At 41.9% G+C, this 23,978-nt stretch overlaps 1 protein-coding gene across 1 annotated transcript; it reads left to right on the forward strand.

The window, feature by feature from the left end:
• The first annotated feature begins 4,924 nt into the window (after positions 1 to 4,924).
• selenbp1 (selenium binding protein 1) lies at positions 4,925 to 23,739 on the forward strand. The gene is made up of 12 exons (XM_044033660.1): positions 4,925 to 5,008; positions 7,957 to 8,010; positions 8,242 to 8,354; positions 8,429 to 8,614; positions 13,766 to 13,886; positions 13,977 to 14,159; positions 14,386 to 14,567; positions 15,032 to 15,110; positions 15,201 to 15,322; positions 15,829 to 15,921; positions 19,369 to 19,487; positions 23,482 to 23,739. The coding sequence occupies exons 1-12, from the start codon at positions 5,005 to 5,007 to the stop codon at positions 23,642 to 23,644; spliced, it is 1,419 nt and encodes a 472-aa protein (XP_043889595.1). The 5' UTR covers positions 4,925 to 5,004; the 3' UTR covers positions 23,645 to 23,739.
• The last annotated feature ends 239 nt before the right edge of the window (positions 23,740 to 23,978 follow it).

Below are 23,978 nucleotides of genomic sequence, written 5' to 3' on the forward strand. Positions count from 1 at the left end.
AAGTTTCCTCCCTTATGGTATGGGATGCAGGTAAGGCAGTTTTGAGAGAAAAGATAATTGCGAAATTGGCACTACAAAAGAGGCTCAGACAGGAGAAATTGGATCACCTAGAAAAAGAGTTGGAAAACTTTGCTGGCCGATGTGACTGTAGGAGAACTCCAGAAGGCAACTTCTAGACTCAAACCTCATAAGTCTCCAGGCTCTGATGGGTTTACGGCAGAATGGTATAAGACTTTTAGTGACTCTTTATCACCATTGTTGCTTAGAACTTTCAACTGGGTCCTTAAGAAAGGAGAAAGCTATTATAACTGTGATACCAAAAGAAGGGAAAGATGGGACAAAATGCTCTAGTTATCACCCAATTAGTTTGTTAAACCAGGATTATAAGCTCTTTACATCGATTTTAGCAAAACGCTTAGAAATAATACTTCCAGATATTATACAGTTGGATCAAACAGGTTTCATCAGACAGAGGCAAGCACAGGATAATGTTAGGAGGACATTACATGTAATTAACCATATAAACAAAGATCATTTAGACGCTGTCCTGTTAGGGTTGGAGTTGGAGAAGGCATTCGACTCTGTCGATTGGTCTTTCCTATATAAGACATTAGAGAGATTCCAGTTTCACGATGACTTTGTTAGGATAATACAAACTTTATACTATAAACCAACAGCTAAAATTCTGACTAATGGAGGACTATCAAATATTTTTGAATTAGAAAGGGGATGTCGACAGGTTGTCCAGTGTCCCCGCTCTTATTCGCCATCTTTATAGAGCCCTTGAGTCAGTGGATAAGACAGAACGAGAAGATAAGGGAACACAAAATTGCCCTTTTCGCAGATGATATTTTGATATATTTGGGGCGTCCATCTGCTTCCTTTCCAGAATTACTCGTAACCCTGAGAAAATACGGTTTATTATCAGGTTATAAATTAAACACCAACAAATCTCAAATGTTGACATTTAATTATTCTCCTAGTCAATCCATCAGAGGAATTTAAAGTGAATTGGGATTCAAAGTCGATTAAGTACCTAGGTGTGAATATTCCTAAACATTTGAATACGATTATATCAGAGAACTATGACCCCCTTTTCCCCAAAATCAAATCTGATTTGACCAGATGGAATTTAGTGCCCTTTTTAGGATTAGGACAGAGGGTAGAGGCAATAAAAATGAACATCCTTCCTAGATTATTATATATGTTCCAAAACATTTCAGTAGAACTTCCAAAGGGGAAATTTCAAGAATTAGACAAATTAATATCCCGATTTATCTGGCAGGGGAAGAGACTAACAATTCGCTATAAGACTCTTCAACTAGCAAAAGACTAAGGAGGCCTCTCTCTCTCCTGAATTTTAAAAATTATTACCAAGCGGTGCAGATAAAAAATGTAGTTAATATCTGCAACCCTTCTTATAAAGTGAAGTGGAAAGACATAGAATGTCAGATATTCAGTGATATTTCATTACAAGCAATCATCAGGGATAGATTCCACGATCTTAAAAAACGATTTGGTTTAATCAGTCAGGATTTTTATAGATTTTTGCAATTTAGACATTATCTTGAGAGAATAACGAATAAGGAATATTTGCAACAAACTAATCTGGACATAGTGAGGATACAGGTCAGCTCCATGGAAACATATCAAAGATATATAAGGTGTTGCAAGAGGTAGAAGGGAATGATACTACATATATAAAGGAGAAAAGGGAGAAGGTATTAAGATCGAAGTGTGGGAAAAATAATTTCACAACAGTGGAAAAGTACATCTGTAAAAAATCATTGTCTTAAAATCAGCTTGTATTAGTAACGTCTTACTTTGAAAACCGGAAGTGATCTCGCTCGGTATCAAACTAGCGATGACATTTTCAGTCGACTCCCGGCATTCCCCGGAAGTTCGACTGCACGGGCGCACTTACAAACACTGGTGAGGATGGTTTGACCACACGAAGACGAATGACGGCTCACTTGACCGCAGTTTCTGGCTTCAGAGTAACCCTCTTACTCCCATTAAAAAGAACATAAATATCCATTTTCTTTCCGTTTTTTTCGTTGTCCCAACACTAGCTTATGCTTCCCTTCCCGATCACAGGTAGTCTTCGTCTTCTTCTTCTTCTTCTTCTTCTTCTTCTTCTTCTTCTTCTTGTCTTGTCCGGTAACCGATCACTTCTGGGTCACGTAACTTGTATTTTTTTAAAATTAGAAACGCTCGTTATCCGTTTTTTCCATTTTTCATTTCAGCACAAAATCGGAAATTGGAAAAACGAGTCGTTATCCGTTTATTCATTTTGATTTTGTAAACGAATATTGAGAAAACAAGTCGTTTTTTCGTTTTTTTATGTCTGGTTTTATTTTGAAAACGAATGATACGTGGATTAATATGGTTGTATGAAATATCCCAATACAAAATGGTGAAATCATTGGACAGTGTATCATGAAATAACCGTGATTCTTCTGTGATGGTTGGTGGCCTGCCTCTAGGCTGTGCTGTTGTGTCTGTCTTTGTCTTTCACCTGCTCCTGACGAGCCACTGCAGATCCCAGCAGAGCTCTCGCTCTCACACTCCTGTAGTTGTGGCAGTTTTAACTGTACTGTATAGCTTGGCTTAATAATAAAGCTATTTGTTACATCTTTTCATTCAACTCCGGCTTGGTCTCCCCTTATTTGTCTCTGTCCTAACGTGACACATTGATTATTAACCCTCATTTATCACACGCAGAGTTAAGAGGAAGAGCTCACAGGAGTCGTACGCTGAATCTCAGCACACTGAGTGCATAGAATTGCAGTAAAGTAATTATTAAACATTAAAAATGTAGGCGGTATGCATTTGAATCCAAATGCCTCATTTTTATAGCATAGTCATCATAGTGATGTTTGATATTAAGTAAGATCAACAGATTAATTAAGTGTTTGTGTCCATTTTTTAAATAAGTTAAGGAACAATGTATCTTGATGTGCATCATATCATGAATTGTGAGTATTCACAATTCATGATATGAGTAACCTTGGTGGTTTCCTTGTGTAGACTGCCGTTCAAGAGGGGGAGGGGGAGGAGCTTGAAGATTGTGTTGCTCTTTCATATATATATTCATATAAAAAGTAAGTGGGGCACTCCCTGCCTAACGCTAAATGCAAGCACACTCCCTACTTACTTATCTGGCACAGTAAATTGTAGTAGTGATGGCCAACAGTTAATGTCCATAAAAATAATGGTAATAAGTAACCAATATATAGATTTAACAGGAAAAGAGAAGAAAATAGAAAGAAAAAAACGTCTTTGATAGGGCACTGGTCCTGATGGCAGTGAAAGTTAAGTATAAAATAAAAAACAAAAACAAAACACAAAAGTCCCGTGTCTTAAGAGCATTCCATGAGCCTCAAACTCATCATAAAAAATAAACAAAAACCTGACCCATGAAGCATCACGTAATTTACACAGGAGGTAATTAACGAGAGCGGCTTGAGAGAATACCGTCCGTTTACTTCTAGTAAGTAAAGTTCTGAGATTTATTATTTATTTATTCATAAAAAAAAAAAAAGAATCAAGTGTCTTTCCGCAGGGGAAGATATTAAACATATTAGGAAGTTAAGGTGAGACATAGTCAGCATAAGTTCTCTGAAAACCTCCAGGTGAAACGCCCGACACGCCATGTTCGTCAATAAGTGTGGCAGCCTGTTGCTACACTTAGCCGCTCTCGCTACTTTTTAGCCTTTTTCCTTTTAAACTCTGTCGTTTCTACATTTTCTCCTACTTCTTTTACTGTGTTTTCTTTATTTTACTATGGGCACCATGGGCACCAAGTACACTGTGCTTGTTGTGGCCCTGTTGCTGTGTTTTTTTACACTTTTGGGCCGTGTCTGGGGATCCTGTGTGGAGCCACGGCTCTATTGTTTACAGCAGGGATCAGCCGAGCGATGTTCTGGAGCCTCTTCTGATCCTGTTCCTATCCACGTTGTCTTTTCTGCGTAGAGAGAGGATGATGGTGTTGGAGCACCTGATGAAAGCGTGTTGCGTGGTAGACTTAAAAACACGGAAACACTGAATAATTTAGCGTCATTAATTGGTCATCTATCTGCTGAAAGAAGTGCTGAGTTGTACGTTGCATGTGGATGCAGGTGATGTGGGGGCGGGGGCAGTTTTGCTCTAGACAGACGTGTGCGGTGTAGATCATCCTGTGAGTTTTAACTCAGAGAAGTTTCATTCCTTTCAGTTGAACTATTCGGTCATTGAGAAAGAGACCCTTGCTTGGGGGTGTGTGATGACCCCTTATTTGTGGGAGTGTTGCTGGCCTTCTTTGTTTTGTTGGCGCCTTCCTGACACACAAGGTCACCTTACATAAAATACCATAATACAATACAAAAATCCTAAACTCTACAATAATCACAATAATCTTAACCTCTCCAATAATAATGTTCTTGCCTCCTCAGTTGTTTTCTGTCACGTTTCACTTTTTAATGAAACATAAAATAAGTTCACTCGTCCAAAAATACATGAAATATTGTGGATTCATTTTTAATGTTTCCACCTGCTGTACTGTCACACACCACCGGGGACAGCGCACACTCTGCTCTTCCTGTCATGACACAGTAACAGTGGCATGAACACATTTTATTTTGTTAAGTGGATAAACTGTATTCTATTTTGAAGGTTTGCTGTAGCTTTTACAGACATGAGTCACACACACACACACACACACTCACATAAACACATGCATACACACACAAACTCACATACAGAGACAGACACACACACACACACACACACACACACACACACACACACACACAGAGACAGTGTTTGGTCGTCACAGGGTTAAAGTTCAGCTCAGTTCAGTGTGATTGACAGCTCCTCCCTGATTGGTTCATATAACAACAGCCTGACTCTGCCCCCTCTCCCTCCCGCCCTCTGGACTTTGTACAAACCACTTTAACCAAGAAACTGTTTGATCAGGACCACTTTAGACAAGGACCACTTTCGATCAGGACCAGGAGCTCAAAGATGGGTGAGTGACCTTTACTGGACACATTCTCTCTCTCTATCTCTCTCCATTACTAGTACTACTTTAGTAGTTCACTACAATTCACTAACTACTGTAGTAGTTCACCACCGTTCATTAACTACTGTAGTAGTTCACTATTTTTCACTAACTACAGAAGTAATTCACTACTGTTCACTAGCTACTGTAGTAGTTCACTACTGTTCACTAACTACAGAAGTAATTCACTACTTTCACTAACTACTATAGTAGTTCACTACTGTTCACTACCTACTGGTGTAGTTCACTACTGTTCACTATCTAATGTACTAGTTCACTACTGTTCACTAGCTACTGTAGTAATTCATTACTGTTCGCTAACTACTGTTGTAATTCACCACTGTTCACTAATTACTGTAGTAGTTAACTACTGTTCACTACCTAATGTACTACTTCACTATTGTTCACTAACTACTGAAGTAATTCACTACTTTCACTAACTACTGTAGTAGTTCACTACTGTTCACTAACTACTGCAGTAGTTCACTACTGTTCACTAACTACTGTAGTAGTTCACCACTGTTCACTAACTACTGTAATAGTTCACACATGTCCACTACCTAATGTACTAGCTCACTACTGTCTTTTAACTACTGTTCACTACCTAATGTACTAGTTCACTAACTACTGTAGTAGTTCACTACACTACACTACTACATTAGTGAACTACTGTTCACTAATGTAGTAGTTCACCACTGTTCACTAACTACTGTAGTATTTCACTACTGTTCACTACCCACTGTAGTAGTTCACTACTGTTCACTAGCTATTGTAGTAGTTCACCATTGTTCACTAGCTACTGTAGTAGTTCACCACTGTTCACTAGCTATTGTAGTAGTTCACTACTGTTCACTGCCTAATGTACTACTTCACTATTGTTCACTAACTACAGAAGTAGTTCACTACTGTTCACTAACTACTGTAAATCACTACCTAATTTACTAGTTCACTACTGTTCACTAACTGCTGTAGTAGTTCACCATTGTTCACTAACTACTGTAGTTCACTACTGTTCACTAACTACTGTAGTAGTCCACCATTGTTCACTAACTACTGTAGTTGTTCACTGCTGTTCACTAACTACTGTAGTAGTTCACCACTGTTCACTAACTACTATTGTAGTTCACCACTGTTCACTACCCAATGTACTACTTCACTATTGTTAACTAACTACTGAAGTAATTCACTATGTTCACTAACTACTGTTGTAGTTCACCACTGTTCACTATCTACTGTAGAAGTTAACTACTGTTCACTACCTAATGTACTACTTTGCTATTGTTCACTGTAGTAGTTCTGTACTGCACTAACAATTCAGGTTTGAATTCAGGTTCAGGTTTGAATTCAAGTTCAGGTTTAGATTTAGATTCAGGTTTGAATTCAGATTTAGGTTTGAATTCAGATTTAGATTCAGGTTCAGGATTTAGATTCAGGTTCAGGTTAAGATTCATATTCAGGTTTAGATTCAGGTTTAGATTTGAATTCAAGTTCAGGTTTAGATTTAGATTCAGGTTTGAATTCAGATTTAGGTTTAGATTCAGGTTTGAATTCAGGTTCAGGTTAAGATTCATATTCAGGTTTAGATTCAGGTTGAGGTTTCGATTCATATTCAGGTTAAGATTCATATTCAGGTTTAGATTCAGGTTGAGGTTTAGGTATACTTTATTAATCCCCGGGGGAAATTGTTCCAGATGCTCCGTGCACAGTGGTATAGAAATACAGCGTGAGTGGAAACAAAGGCTTAATATAAACAAAACAGTAAAAAAGGCAATAAAATGATACAATAATAAAGTAGACAATCTGGAAATATATACAATATACAGTGAAATAGTTTACATTGAAATGAGGATGAGTAATTAGTATAGTTTGTTTTTATTCTGTCCTGGCTGATACAAACTGTATTATTAGACAGATAGCGAACATGAACAATAAGATTCAGTAGGAGTGTTTTCTTTACTGAAATCCTTGTTGTTTTCTTTTTTGTAAAACTGTAATACAGTATTAAGCAAGCGATATGTTACAGTCAAATATATGCAACATCAACATAAGCACAATAAACACAGCATATGTACAATATGACTCACTCAAACAACATAAGCAAATGAGCTAAACCCATGTTAGCGGTTAGCATCGCGATTAGCTTTAGCGATTAGCTTTAGCTCGAGTATAACTGAAAATAAAGCTTCCAACAACAGTAGTAGTACATCTACACATGATTTAACAACAAACAATTAAGAGTGACCAGACTCACTGATGGATCTACTCCGAGGATAGACAAATAACTCGTGCATGTACTGTGGAGCTCCTTAAAAACGCAATGATTCAAATCACCACCAGATGTCGCTACGTAACGTTAACAAAGCACTGACACTGATAGGAGTCAGAACAGTGTTGTTTTTTTATTTAACCATAAGAGTCCGATCATGAGGTGGTTTCTCTGACTTGGTTCCATCTCTCAGTGGTCCTTCTCCTGGTTCTCCTGGTCCTTCCTCAGTCGACCACGCACTCCATAGGGTCCAATCCCTTAATTGGGACATGGCTACTGAGTGTGTAGCTGTCAGAGCAGGTCAGAGGTCAGAGCAGGTCAGAGGTCATATTTTCATGTTGTTGTTTTTCTTCATTAATAAATCTCCTGCTGAGCTCTGCTCCTCTGTTTATGTTGTTGACATATGTGTGTGACTGTGTGTATTGTGTGTATACTGTGTGTTTGTTGTGTGTCAGTGTGTGTGTGTGTCTTCATTAATAAATCTCCTGCTGAGCTCTGCTCCTCTGTTTCTGCATCAGTCTGATAAAAACAGGACACACACACACACACACACACTCTCACTCTCTCACAGCTGTGTGGACGTTGTCCAGCAGAGAAAGGTCTCTGTCCTCGTCCTTCATGTCAGTCTCATGTTGTTGTCTTTTCTCAGCCAGCTGTTCAGGATGTGGACCAGGATACCGCAGTCCACTGGACGCCATGAAGGGTAGGACAGCTGTGTGTGTCTCCGTGTCTCTGTGTGTGTGTGTGTGTGTGTGAGAAGATATTTGACAGACTTTCTGAAGCTTGTAAATCACATTTTAACATCACAGCACACAGGAGTTGTTGATCCACTGCTGCCTCCATCACTATGTTCAAATGTCTTATTTTGTAAAATTCCTGTGTTTTTCTGCCTGAGGTTTGGTGTGCGTTAGAGTTGTTGTGTGTTGTGTTTCAGGTCCTCGGGAGCAGATCGTTTATCTGCCCTGCATCTATCGCAGCACGGACTTCAACAAACCAGATTACCTGGCCACTGTTGACGTCGACCCCAAGTCTGCCACCTACTGTCAGGTATGAGTAATACAGTCCCCTCCTCTTATGAAGCAGCAGACAGTGGCTCTGACCTTTGACCTGTGCCCTCTCAGGTCATCCACCGGCTGCCGATGCCGAACCTGAGTGATGAGCTGCATCACTTGGGCTGGAACGCCTGCAGCAGCTGCTTTGGAGACTCGTCCAAGAGCAGGAACCGCCTGATCCTGCCCTCGCTCATCTCGTCCAGAATCTACGTCATCGACGTCGGCACCGAGCCCAGAGCGCCGCAGCTGCACAAGGTACAGCCCCGCCCCCCCACGCAGCTCGGCCAATTAGAGAGCAGCTTTGATTCAGCAGGGAAATTGTCTGGTGTCATCGTGAGGACACATCCCACAATAGTACACTTTAATAGTACAGCAAGTCAAATATTTATGTGATGTCCAGCTGGACAGAGACATCTGAGACACAGAGCTATTAGAGACACTGAGACATAGAGACATTTGAGACACAGAGACATTAGAGACATCCGAGACACAGAGGTATTAGAGACACTGAGACATAGAGACATTTGAGACACAGAGACATTAGAGAGACATTAGAGACACAGAGATCCGAGACACAGATGTATTAGAGACACTGAGACATCCGAGACACAGAGATATTAGAGAAACTGAGACATTAGAGACACTGAGACATCCGAGACACAGAGATATTAGAGAAACTGAGACATTAGAGACACAGAGGCATTAGATACACAGAGATATTAGATACACAGAGATATTAGAGACACATATACATTAGAGACACAGAGGCATCAAAGACATTACAGACATCAGAGACATTGGAGACATTAGAGACACATAGACATTAGAGATGCAAAGACATTAGATACATTAGATACACAGAGACTTTAGAGACACAGGTACATTAGAAACATTAGAGACACAGAGACGATAGAGACACAGAGTGGACAGTAGTGGAAAGGAGAGGACAGGAGTGGACAGGAGTAGTCTGAGATTTAAGTTTTGGATCATTGAGATAAATTAGTTTCTTTGTTGAAGTTACAGGATCATGGACTATGTCCAAAGATCAGTGTCCAGCAGGACAAGAGTGTTTGTCCAGCTGCTGCTGTCTCACTGCAGTTCTCAGTGATTCATGTTCAGTTTTACACTTGTTTTTCTTCATCTGTTCTTGATTTGATTTCTTTAAAAGTTTGGGTTTGTTTATTTCCTCAGCTTCTGTTTTCTCTTCTTCATCATCTGTTGTTTATCGTTTACATGTTTACAAAAATGTACATCATGACGACTTAAAATCAAGAGGAAAACGAGAGAAAGAAGAAAAACGAGAAAAAGAAGAGAAAGAAAAGCTAAACAACAACAGTCTGGTAAAAATTTACCGTGCATGTTAAACAAATAAAATCTTGATCGTACAAAACTTTTTCATGAAATGTTACGTAAGTGCTTCACACACACACACACACACACACACACGCACATACACACTCACTCACACATAACACTGAGGACAATTTTGTTATTTTTGGACAGAAACAGGAAACAAGGAGAGTTAGAATGACCTCTGACCTCAGCTGCTGATTACAAAACTCCAATGATTCTGCTGAGTCACTGTGTGACTTCTATAAATGTGTTAATGTTGCACTTGACTATGAATACAGAGACATTACAGACACAGAGACATTACAGACACTAGATACACAAAGACAATAGAGACACAGATTGGACAGGAGAGGACAGTAGTGGACAGGAGAGGACAGCAGTGGACAGGAGTAGTCTGAGATTTAAGTTTTGGATCATTGCGATAAATGAGTTTCATTGTTGAAGTTACAGGATCATGGACTATGTCCAAAGATCAGTGTCCAGCAGGACAAGAGTGTTTGTCCAGCTGCTGCTGTCTCACTGCAGTTCTCAGTGATTCGTGTTCAGTTTTACACTTGTTTTTCTTCATCTGTTCTTGATTTGATTTCTTTTAAAGTCTGGGTTTCTTTATTTCCTCAGCTTCTGTTTTCTCTTCTCTGTCATCTGTCGTTTATCGTTTACATGTTTACAAAAATGTACATCATGACGACTTAAAAACAAGAAGAAAACGAGAGAAAGAAGAATCTTCAAAAACCCAACATACAGAGTAACCTTGAGAGGATCTGTGTCGGAACCTTGGCCTCTAACTACTGGGGTCCCTCATGGTTCTGTCCTGGGCCCTCTCCTCTTCTCTCTGTACACCAACTCTCATGGTTCTGTTATTCACTCTGACGGCACCCAACTCATTCTCTCTTTCCCCTGGTTCAACACACATGTAGCAGAACGGATCTCTGCTTGTCTGACTGACATCTCTCAGTGGATGTCTGACCATCATCTAAAACTCGATCTCAAAAAGACCGAGTTTCTTTTTCTCCCGCCACAGATCTGACCGTCACCCTCGACAACTCTGTGGTAGCTCCCTCTCATACCGCAAGGAACCTGGGTGTGACACTGGACCACCATCTCTCCCTCACTGCCAACATTGCTGCAACAGCTCAATCTTGCAGATACATGTTGTACAACATCAGAAAAATACGAGCTCTTCTAACCCAGAAGGCGGCACAGGTTCTGGTCCAGGCTCTTGTCATCTCACGCTTGGACTACTGCAACTCCCTCATGCATACAACGGTGAAAGGTCTCATATGGCGAAGATGGCGTAGATGGCGGCCTGTCTTGACGCAGTGGCCAAGCGCTCTTCAGGTTTTGGCAGCTACTTTGTTTTTATTGTGTCCTTGTTGTGTGTTCCCGGACATACATTAGCTGCAGCATATGTACAGTACAGCAGAGCAGAGCGGCTAAAGCTTGCAGACAACAATCTCTGCCAAACACCCTGAACTCTGCCAAACACCCTGAACTTTGCCAAACACCCTGAACCACTTCTTTTCCCACTCCGACCACTGAAACATGGCTTACACCCATACCTCACTACCAGGGAAGGACAACCCCATACAGCTGCACCAACACCAGGTTAGATCCACCCTACGCAAAGTCAATGCAAGGAAGGCAGTTGGGCCAGATGGAGTCACAGTAAGGATCCTCAAGGCCTGTGCAGACCAGTTAGCAGAGGTATTTACCACCATCTTCAACCTCTTGCTACTACAATCTGTGGTCCCCTGCCTAAAGTCAGCTACTATCATAGAAAAGCACAGTCAACTGCCTTAATCACTATCGTCAGTTGCTCTTACCCCCATCATCACCAAAGAGTCTCATCCTCTCCCACATTAAATCTGCCATCCCTGCTGATCTGGACCAACACAAGTTTGCATATCGTGCAAACAGGTCAACAGAGGATACAGTCAACACAGCTCTCCACGCAGCCCTTACACACCTGGACCAGGTAAACACCTATGAAGACTGCTGTTTGTGGATTTCCACTCAGCGTTTAATACAGTTATCCCACAGAAACTGGTTAAAAAACTGAGCAACTTGGGCTTAGGCAGCTCACTGTGCACATGGATACTGGATTTCCTGAGTGACAGACCCCAGAACGTCAGGATGGGAGCTCACACATCATCCACTCTCATCCTGAACACTGGCACACCACAGGGGTGTGTCCTCAGCCCCCTCCTCTACTCCCTATTTACCCACCACTGCTCCCCTATCCATCCCACCAACACCATCGTCAAATTTGCTGATGATACCACCATAGTAGGACTGATAACAGACAACAACAGGGGGGAGGTTCAGCATCTGACAGTATGGTGTCCTCTCAATAACCTGGACTTAAACACCTCTAATAACAAAGAACTGATTGTGGATTTCAGGAAATCCAAGTACACTGAGCACTCTGCCCTCGACCTGAATGGGGAACAGGTAGAGAGAATAGAGAGCTTTAAGTTCCTTGGTGTGCACATCTCGGCCGACCTCACCTGGACCACACACTCCCTTCAGGTGGGGAAGGCCCAACAGAGGCTGTACTTGCTCAGGAAGTTAAAACACGCTCACCTCCCTCACCACCTGCTGACCAACTTCTATCTGTCAGCAACAGCGTGCAGCAGTAGGTCTCCTGACCTACTGCTGCACGGTGTGGTTCTCCAGCTGCACAGAAGACAACAGGAAGAACCTGCAGTGGGTGGTGAGGGCAGCAGAGCATGTCATCAGAAGCACACTACCTCCCCTCAGAGTCATCTACACTGGCCGACTCCAAAAGAAAGCCAGCTGTATTATTAAGGACCCCACTCACCCTGGTCATCACCTGTTCTCCCCCCTGCCCTCTGGGAAAAGACACAGAACAATCAAAACCCTGTTTCCCTCCACCCCCAGTGACTGAACTGATGTGCAATAATCCCCTCACCCCATCTACTTTTGCACCTTTTCTTCTTCGTATTTATTAATATCTCACCACGTATTTAATTTTACATTTTTATTCTACGATTTTATATTTCTATTATTTATATTGCCTTATTTGAGAGCTGCTAAACTTTGTTTCCTTGTCCTAAAAAAAAAATGACAATAAAGAATTCTGATTTCTCCTGGCTGGTCTCCTTGCATGTGCCATACGACCTCTGCAGCTCATCCAGAATGCAGCAGCTCAACTGGTCTTAAACCTACCAAATTTCTCATTACACCGCTCCTCCGCTCCCTTCACTGGCTTCCTGTAACTGCTCGCATTCAAGACTCGAGTGCTTGCGTTCCATGGTACAAACGGATTTGGTCCAGCCTACATCCAGGACATGATCAAAACCTACACACCAGCCCACCCACTCCGCTCTTCATCGGCAAATCGGCTTGCTGCCCCCTCACTGAGAGGATCGCAGAGGCATTCGCAGAACTCAAGACTGTTCACTGTCCTCGCTCCTAAATGGTGGAAGGAGCTCCCCATCGACATCCGGACAGTGGAAAGCCTCCACATCTTCCGCCGCAGACTAAAAACACATTTCTTTCGACTCTACCTCGACTGAGACGACAAAAACACACCAAAAAAACCACTTACTTGTACACTGTATGAGTAGCACTTTATAGTTTGGCTTACTTGAAGCACTTACTTACTTCTAGCTCTTGTTTGTACCCAAATGTTTAAATGCACTTGTAAGTCACTTTGGATAAAAGTGTCTGCTAAATGACATGTAATGTAATGTAATGAAAGCAGTTAGCTTAGTATTAGCCCCATGAGAGCAATTAGCTTAGCCCCAAGAGTGCAGCTAGCTTAGAATTAGCCTTAAGAGATCATCGAGCTTAGCATTAGTACCAGGATAGTGGCTAACTTATCATTAGCCTCAAGAGAGCAGTTAGCTTAGTATTAGTCCCAGGGTAGTAGTTAGTTTGGCATTAGCCCCAGGATAGAAGTTAGCTTAGCATTAGTTACATGAGAGCAGTTAGCTTAACATTAGATCCAGTCCAGGAGAGTAGTGGACAGTTGTTTATGCGGTTAAGCAGAAATGATGAGTGACACTGACTCTGTTTGTTTGGCCTCAGACGGTGGAACCCGTGGATCTGTATTGGAAGTGTAATTTGGCGAACCCACACACGTCTCATTGTCTGGGCAGCGGTCAGATCATGATCAGCTGTTTGGGCGACCCGGCCGGTAACGGCAAAGGTGAAAATCACGCCCCATGTTTGATTAAATACTCCTCAGAGTGGCGGGGTGTCAGTGGGTGTGTCCTCTTACCTGCTGTTGTCCTCTCAGGAGGTTTCATTCTGCTGGACGGTGAAACGTTTGAGGTGATCGGTAACTGGGAGCATCCGGGAGAAGCGGCGCCCTTTGGTTATGACTTCTGGTACCAACCACGACACAACGTGATGATCAGCACCGAGTGGGGGGCTCCAAAAATCCTGGCCCCAGGGTTTAATCCCGCCGACGTCATGAAAGGTGAGTTACGGAAAGAGAGCGACTCGTGAGACGTCCCTGAAACCGTAGGTCACGATTCTGATCCTTTGACTCGTCGCCAATCAAGCTACAGTCCAAACCACACATTTATGGTCTGGTTCTGGTGGTACACAGGGATCTGCACAGGGCTGTTCATAATTGTGTGACTCTGGGTTCTAAGTTCTGGTTCCAGTCAGACATACAGTATATGCCTATGTTTATCCTGAAGGACACTACGGCAGCTGCATCCATGTTTGGGACTGGACCACCCACAGGAAACTGCAGACGCTGGACCTGGGTGAAGATGGTGCCATTCCTCTGGAGGTTCGATTCCTCCATGACCCTGATGCCACTGAGGGCTACGTGGGATGTGCTCTGAGTTCCACTGTCTTTAGGTTCTTCAAGACACCGGTGGGTACCACAGGGTTCTTTAAGACCACGACTACATGAGACCACGACCACAGGGTTCTTTAAAACCATGACCACAGGGTTCTTTAAAACCCCGACTACATGAGACCATGACTGCAACCATGACTACATGAGACCATGAGACGACTACATGAGACCAGGGCTGCAGGGTTCTTTAAGACCACAACTACATGAGACCAGGGCCAGGGTTCTTTAAGACCACAACTACATGAGACCATGACCAAAGGGTTCTTTAAGACCACAACTACATGAGACCATGACCACAGGGTTGTTCGTTAAGACCACAACTACATGAGACCACGACCACAGGGGTCTTTAAGACCACGACTACATGAGACCACAACCACAGGGTTCTTTAAGACCACAACCACAGGGTTCTTTAAGACCACGACCTCAGGGTTCTTTCTTAAGACACACACAATCCTGAAATCCTTGTTTGTTTGCAGGAAGGTGATTGGGCGGTAGAGAAGGTGATCAGTGTTCCCAACAAAAAGGTGGAAGGATGGATGCTGCCTGAGATGCCAGGTGAGTCTGACCTGGTACTTGTCTGTCCGTCTGTCTGTCTGTCTGTCCTGGTACTTGTCTGTCTGACCTGGTACCTGTCTGTCTCTGCAGGACTGATCACAGACATCTTGATCTCATTGGACGATCGTTTCCTGTACTTCAGTAATTGGCTGCATGGTGACATCAGACAGTATGACATCACAGACAGGAGGAAGCCCCGATTAGTCGGCCAGGTCAGTTGTGACCTCATGACCTCATTTACATAAAGCTGACAAAAGCACAAAAGAAGGTGAACGTGTGGTGGTTTATGTTGACACGTGTACAGACACATATTTTCAAAACTTTATTCACAGTTGTTTATGTTACACAGTCACAGAGCTGTGTGTGTGTGCGTGATAGTGTGAGTGTGTGTATGTGTGTGTGCGTGATAGTGTGAGTGTGTGTGTGTGTGCGTGATAGGATGTGTGTGTGTTGTCTGGAATTCCTCCTTTTTCCTGGAAACATTCCTCTGTCACGGTTATAAACAGCTAAATCATGTTATCTTCTACTCATTTCCCCTCCACTTAGAAAACACTTACATCATGTTTTCCTGGCTCCAGTGTGTTTGTTCACTGACCTTTGACCTTTTCATAAATGTTGCTAACACACAAACACTTTCTGTATACTTTTCAGGCCATATCTATGCACACTTTTATAAATGACAGCTTGTCTGTCTGTCTGTCTGTCTGTCTGTCTGCAGGTGTTTCTGGGAGGAAGTCTGGTCAGTGATGGACCAGTGAGAATCATCGATGACCCTGAGAACATTCAGCAGCCCTCACAACGCATCATCAAGGTGAGACACACAGGTACCAGGTCAGACACACAGGTATCAGGTCAGACAGGCAGGTACCAGGAGAGACAGACAGGTCTGCTGGTTAGTAGTTTACCTGTGTTGTGTGTGGCAGAGTTGAATCTGCGTCCAGGATGAAAAGTGCTGTCGTCACTGATAGAGTGAATGAACTGGTGGTTCAACAGTGGTGTGGTCGTTCAGGGATTACTGGTGCAGGCGTTACCTCTCTGATCAAAGAACGCGATTAAAATCATTCCACTCGGCTGTAAATCTGCTCTCCTGAAACACGTGATCCTCAAAGACAACAGAGCAGATCAATCTGGCCCTGAGGTTCAGAGTAGATGATGATTACACGGTTCACGTCAGGTCAGACTCTCAAGGGTATTTATGCTGTGCTTTGAAAAGCCTGACGTATGGACGCACGTATCTGCATCTGTCTGCACAGCGACAGGTGACACTAGCCAGTGACGCCTGGACCCCTAAAAATGTCGGCTCACATGAAAAAAAATAAAGTTAATTCCGAATGGTGCGTTTTCAACAAGACATGGACCGCTAAATACTTCTTTACAGGCGTCAAAGGTAAAGCCGTGTGCTTAGTTTGTGGAACACAAGTCGCTGAGTTTAAGGATTATAATCTGAATCACCATACATGACCTAACACGAAGAGAAATACAAGCGTGATTGCAGCATTAGTGTGTGTATGTGTGCGTGTGTGATTATGTGCACACACACACTAATGCTGTGTGCACAGAGAACTCTGTTAGACAGGAACCATGGAGAACCCTGTATTAGACAGGAACCATGGAGAATCCTGTGTTAGACAGGAACCACAGAGAACCCTGTGTTAGACAGGAACCATGGAGAACCCTGTGTTAGACAGGAACCACAGAGAACCCTGTTTTTTTACAGTGCATTAGATGAACTCCTCTGTTTGATTATTTTTTACAGTGCATTGGATGAACTCCTCTGTTTGACTATTTTTTACAGTGCGTTAGATGAACTCCTCTGTTTCAGTTTTTTACAGTGCGTTAGATTAACTCCTCTGTTTCACTCTTTTTTAGAGTGCGTTAGATGTACTCCTGTTTCACTGTTTTTTACAGTGTGTTAGATGAACTCCTGTTTCAGTTTTTTACAGTGTTAGATTAACTCCTCTGTTCCATTGGTTTTCCGTGTGTTAGATTAACTCCTGTTTCAATTTTTTACAGTGCATTAGATTAACTCCTGTTTCACTGTTTTTTACAGTGTGTTAGATTAACTCCTCTGTTACAATGTTTTTTACAGTGTGTTAGATTAACACCTCTGTTTCACTGTTGTTTTTACAGTGCATTAGATGTACTCCTGTGTTTTACTATTTTTGACAGTGTGTTAGATTAACTCCTCTGTTTCACTGTTTTTTACAGTGCATTAGATTAACACCTCTGTTTCACTTGTTTACAGTGTGTTAGATTCACTCCTCTGTTTCACTGCTTACAGTGTGTTAGATTAACTCCTGTTTCAGTTTTTTACAGTGCGTAGATTAACCTCTGTTTCACTGTTTTTACAGAGTGTTAGATTTACTCCTCTGTCATTTTTACTGCTAGATTAACTCCTCTGTTTCAGTTTTTTAGTGCATTAGGTGTATCCTCTGTTTCACTGTTTTTTACAGTGTAAGATTTACCCCGCTTTCACTGTTTTACAGTGCGCGTTAGATTCACTCCTCTGTTTCACTGCTTTTACAGTGTGTTAGATTAACTCCTGTTTCAGTTTTTTACAGCAGCGTTAGATTAACTCCCTCTGTTTCACTGTTTTTACAGTGTGTTAGATTTACTTCTCTGTTTCACTGTTTTTACAGTCCGTTAGATTAACACCTCTGTTTCACTGTTTTTTACAGTGCATTAGATTCACTCCTCTGTTTCACTGTTTTTTTACAGTGCGTTAGATTCACTCCTCTGTTTCACTGTTGTTTTTACAGTGCATTAGATTAACACCTCTGTTTCACAGTTTTAACAGTACATTAGATGAACACCTCTGTTTCACTGTTTTTTACAGTGTGTTAGATTAACACCTGTTTCACTGTTTTTAGTGTTAGATTAACTCCTCTGTTCCATTGATTTTCAGTGTGTTAGATTAACTCCTGTTTCAATTTTTTACAGTGCATTAGATTAACTCCTGTTTCACTGTTTTTTACAGTGTGTTAGATTAAGTCCTCTGTTACAATGTTTTTTACAGTGTGTTAGATTAACATATCTGTTTCACTGTTGTTTTTACAGTGCATTAGATGTACTCCTGTGTTTTACTAATTTTGACAGTGTGTTAGATTAACTCCTGTTTCAGTTTTTTACAGTGCGTTAGATTCACTCCTCTGTTTCACTGCTATTTACAGTGTGTTAGATTAACTCCTGTTTCAGTTTTTTACAGTGCGTTAGATTAACTCCTCTGTTTCACTGTTTTTTACAGAGTGATTTACTCCTCTGTTTCACTGTTTTTTAGATTCACCTCTGTTTCACTGTTTTTTACAGTGCATTAGATGTACTCCTCTAGTTCACTGTTTTTTACAGTGTCCTAGATTTACTCCCGTTTCACTGTTTTTTACAGTGTGTTAGATTAACTCCTCTGTTTCAGTTTTTTACGGTGCATTAGGTGTACTCCTCTGTTTCACTGTTTTTCAGTGTGTTAGATTTACTCCCATTTCACTGTTTTTACAGTTGTTAGATTCATTCCTCTGTTTCACTGCTTTTTACAGTGTGTTAGATTAACTCCTGTTTCAGTTTTTACAGCTAGATTAACTCCTCTGTTTCACTGTTTTTACAGTGTGTTAGATTTACTTCTCTGTTTCACTGTTTTTTACAGTCCGTTAGATTAACACCTCTGTTTCACTGTTTTTTTTACAGTGCATTAGATTCACTCCTCTGTTTCACTGTTTTTTACAGTGCTAGATTCACTCCTCTGTTTCACTGTTGTTTTACAGTGCATTAGATTAACTCCCTGTTTCACAGTTTTTTACAGTGCGTTAGATTCACTCCTCTGTTTCACTGTTTTTACAGTGTGTTAGATTAACACCTGTTTCACTGTTTTTTTTATAGTGTGTTAGATTAACGCCTCTGTTTCACTGTTGTTTTTACAGTGCATTAGATTAACTCCTCTGTTTCAGTTTTTTACAGTGCGTTAGATGTACTCCTCGAGTTCACTGTTTTTTACAGACTGAAAACTGATTTGACTTTTTTTCTGTTAACAAATGTGTTGGAGTTTTTGCTAGTATGGGAGGAGTTTTATGTTCTGTGGAAGACGATGATTTTGTTTTTGGTCCTGAGTTCAGTTTAAAATGTATTCATTTCTTCCGGTTGTTGTTTTTCTCCTCAAGAGTCAAAAATGTGAAGATTTAATTTTTGTGCATGTTTCTCTCTGTCTCTCTTTCTCTCTCTCTGTCTCTCTGCCTCTCTCTCTCTCTCTCTCCCTCTGTCTCTCTCTCAGGGGAGGCGTGTCTCTGGATCTCCTCAGATGATACAGTTGAGTTTAGATGGACAGAGACTTTATGTGACGACGTCTCTTTACAGCGCCTGGGACAAACAGTTCTACCCTGACATGGTCAGGTACGTGCTACTAGGTACACAGTAGTACTACTGCAGTACTACTACAGTTCAGTTACAGTTTTTCTCGAGACACATTTCTTGAAAGCTGCTCTACTTTTATCTAAACTGTGAACACAAAAAATTGTAAAATCGTGCCCCGAGTCAATCAAAATTAAAAACTAAACACTCACTAAACACTACGTAGAAAAATAGAAAACACAATGCTGAGGACTTGAAGCTGGAGAAATAAATGTTTATTGTTCACTGTAGGCTAAATGCATGTTGCAAAACAAAAAACCTGTGCATTTAAAAAAGACAAAAAACAGAAATCTTGTGCATTTGCCACTTGTGTACAATAAGCCCATGTAAAAATAAAGTACAAAAATATACAAATAAGTGCATTACTCAGCCACATTATCATGTCGCTGTACTGGGTCAGGTCACAGGACTTCATCCACATCACAGGCCACATTTTGTCTGGCCAGGCACTGGCATGACGTATCCAGGATTGGGATGCCTCCACACCTATGTCACCACAGGCAGGTTCCATGGCTTGCAGGAGATTTACCCTGGTGTAAGGTTGGTGTTCATATACCTTCCACCGCCATGAGGAGAAGAATTCCTCAGTGGGGTTTAGGAAAGGGGAGTACGGTGGAAGGCAAAGATTGATAAAACCTTGGTTCATATTGAACCACTCTCTAATCTGGAGGACTCTGTGAAAACTCCCATTGTCCCAAACAACAACAACATAGATGTGATGCTCATCCTGCTGCCCTAACAGAGCATCTCACATGTGATTGAGGAAAATGAGGAGCTGGTGAGTGTTGTAGGGCCCCAGGTTGGCATGATGGTGGACAACCTGACGATTGCTGATGGCAGCACATAATGTGACATTGCCACCACGCTGCCCAGGGACACCAACAATGGCCCGATGGCCAATCACATTACGGCCTCTCCTTCTCCTTTTGGTGAGATTACACCCAGCTTCATCCATGTAGATGTATTCATGGGCTCTTTCCATTGCATCCAGTTGAAAAACCCTCTGTAGAAATAGATATAGTTTTGTAATTGATAGAGAAAAGTACAGTAAATCACTACTTAGAGTAATCAACATTGAACGTGTCTGGATATATACCAACCTTTGCTCTTTGTCTGAGTTGCGATCAAAGGGCACTCTGTACAGCTGTTTCATGCGGAGTCTGTTGCGCTTGAGGACACGATCAACAGTAGAGAGGCTGACACTGTTGATACCATTACATTACATTAAGCAGACGCTTTTATCCAAAGCGACTTAGAAAGGAATTGAGTACAATCAGCCAGGGGTGGAGTCGAACTTGTGACCATTGCGACCATGAGGTCTTTCGCACACAGGGTACCGCTGAATTTCACTCAGTTTACTGGCGTTGTTCTCACGGACCATATCAACAATTAGGGTCTCTTGGTGTGGGGAGAACATATCTGTCCTCCCACCCCCGTGTGGCAGTATTTCTATTCTACAAAAAGAGAACATGCAGTTACAAAAAATATACATGGAATACTAGGCCTACAAACAGTTAGACCAACCCTCCATTACTATACTACAGTACATTGGTACAGTGATGAACTGAAACATATATTTACATACAGTATACTATATTGCTGTCAACATTTACATACTGTACTATAATGTATACCTGTTCTCTTCTCTAAATCTTGGGATTATGGTGGACACAGTGAATCTACTGATGTTTGGTTGTAGCCTTTGTCCGGCCTCCCTCATGCTCATACCATGGACAAGAACATGGTCAGTCACAGTAGCTCTGATTTCATCAGATATCTTCACTGACCACCTCGAACTCCTCTCAAGAACTACAAGAACTCTTCCTCTCAGATTTCTATCCATCGTAGAGCCTCACAAACCAGTGCTCTCTGAACTGGCTTATATGTTCCCTCACATCATCAGCCACAAGTGTGATAAATTTTGAGTTGTTGTGTACAAGTGGTGACACTTGTGCTTTAATTGTGTTTGACTTTTGTCACCTGTGCTCACCATTATGCAGCACGGGTGCATCACAATGAAAATGTCTTGGCAAGTTGTGTTTTCTTCTTCTTTTCCTTTGGGCTGCTCCCTTCAGGGGTCGCCACAGTGAATCAACCTCCTCCATCTCACCCTGTTCTCTGTATCCCCCTCTCTCACACCAACTAACTTCATGTCCTCCTCCACTACATCCATAAACCTTCTCTTTGGTCTTCCTCTAGACCTCCTGCCTGGCAGTTCCAACCCCAGCATCCTTCTACCAATATACTCACTATCCCTCCTCTGTACATGACCAAACCATCTTATTCTGGCCTCTCTGACCTTATCTCCAAAACATCTAACATGTGCTGTTCCTCTGATTGACTCATTCCTGATCCTATCCATCTTCGTCACTCCCAAAGAGAACCTCAACATCTTCATCTCTGCTACCTCCAGCTCTGCGTTTGGCCTTTGCGACCTCTACCTTGACCTTGTGCTGCATCTCCCTGTACTCCTGTCTGCTCTCTTCAGTCTCCTCAGTGTCCCACTTTTTCTTTGCTAACCTCTTTCTCTTTATATACTCCTGCACTTCCCCATTCCACCACCAAGTCTCCTTATCTACTTTCCTTCCTGATGACACACCAAGTACTCTCCTACCTGTCTCCCTGATTACATTAGCTGTAGTTGTCCAGTCATCTGGGAGCTCTCCCTGACCACCCAGATTCTTTCTCAACTCCTCCCTGAAAACCATACAACAGTCCTCTCTTTTCAGCTTCCACCACTTTGTCCTTTGTTCTGTCTTTGTCCTCTTCGTCTTCCTTGTCACCAGATTCATCCTACAAACCACCATCCTATGCTGACTTGCTACACTCTCACCCACCACTACTTTGCAGTCACTGATCTCCTTCAGATGACATGGTCTATACAAGATGTATAAGATGTGTGCTCCTACCTCCACTCTTATAAGTCACCCTATGCTCATGACTCTTCTGGAAAAAAGGATTCACTACAGCCATTTCCATCCTTGTGGCAAAGTCTACCACCATCTGTCCCTCTGTGTTCCTGTCTTGGATACCAAACCTGCCCATCACTTCTTCATCACCTCCATTTCCTGCACCAACATGTCCATTGACGTCTGCACCAATTACCACTCTCTCACCTCTGGGGATATTCTGCATCACTTCATCTAACTCACTCCAGAATGTTTCCTTCTCCTCTAATTCACATCCCACCTGTGGGGCATAGCCACTAATAACATTTAACATCACACCTTCAATTTCAAGCTTCAGACTCATCAGTCTATGTGACACTCTTTTCACTTCCAGGACATTCCTAACAAACTCCTCTTTTAGGACAACCCCTACTCCATTTCTCTTCCTATCAATACCATAGTAGTACAACTTCAAACCTGCACCTAAGCTTCTCGCCTTGCTACCTTTCCACCTGGTCTCCTGGAGTACATCCACCTTCCTTCTCTGCATCATGTCAATCAACTCTCTAGCTTTTCCCGTCATCGTCCCAACATTCAAAGTCTCTTCTCTCAGTCCCAGACTCTTGCCTTTCCTCTTTTCTCTGTTTCTGAACCCGCCTTCCTCCTCTCCTCCTTCAACTTCGACCCACAGTAGTTACCCTGTAGGTTATCGGCACCAATGGCGGTCGTTGTTAACCCGGGTCTCGACCGATTCGGTATGAAAGTCATAGGTTTGATTCGCATATTTGGTTTTGGCACAAGTTTTACGCCGGATGTCCTTCCTGACGCAACCCTCTGCATTTACCCAGGCTTGGGACCGGCTCAAAAAGACACTGGCTTGTGACCTCCTAAGGCTGCATTTGTTGGCAAGTTGTGTCTAAACAGGTGAAAAGTGCTTATGGTTTTGCCAAAAGAGTGATTGATTCAATCAGTGGGTTCATGCAACTGAGCATTTGGTTCAGACAATAGGGTTTAGTGTTTTAGCAATTGAGAAAAACTGTGAATGTGAAGTTGTGTCTATGTATAAAGTTGTTTGTTTGTTTGTTCAGAGATGGCTCAGTGATGATGCAGATGGACGTAAACACGCTCAGTGGAGGTCTGACCCTCAACCAGAACTTCCTGGTGGACTTTGGTAAAGAACCTGATGGACCTGTTCTGGCCCACGAGATCAGGTACCCGGGTGGAGACTGCACATCTGACATCTGGATCTGAACAACAACATGTGTCCATGTTTCATCACAGTTGTGTTCACAGCGCCTCCTGCTGCTCACACTGTAAACACATGATGATTAAACAGTTTCCCTCTCTTCTGTATCTGTTTTATTATAAATCCTCTTATTTTGCTTGTTTCAGATTATGTAGCACAATTCTAATGCTATTCATTAATGAACTTAAAACGCAGACTATAAACAAACATTATCTAAATCATTTAATATTATTGTAAAAAAAAAGTCACTGAAGACGAGAAGCAAAAATTTAGTTTTCTATAAATGTGGAGTTTTTATTAGGTTTGATAGAGATTAAAATCTGTGTGTGTGTGATTTAA

This window comes from Solea senegalensis, linkage group LG9, assembly GCF_019176455.1.
Source record: "Solea senegalensis isolate Sse05_10M linkage group LG9, IFAPA_SoseM_1, whole genome shotgun sequence".
NCBI classification, from domain to species: domain Eukaryota; kingdom Metazoa; phylum Chordata; class Actinopteri; order Pleuronectiformes; family Soleidae; genus Solea; species Solea senegalensis.

What these genes read in the sequence shown, in the direction of transcription:
- selenbp1 (XM_044033660.1), top strand. An exon ending in TCCACTGGACGCCATGAAGG is followed by an intron (nt 8,011 to 8,241) that starts GTAGGACAGCTG and finishes GTTGTGTTTCAG; the next exon opens with GTCCTCGGGAGCAGATCGTT. An exon ending in CCTCACAACGCATCATCAAG is followed by an intron (nt 15,922 to 19,368) that starts GTGAGACACACA and finishes TCTCTCTCTCAG; the next exon opens with GGGAGGCGTGTCTCTGGATC.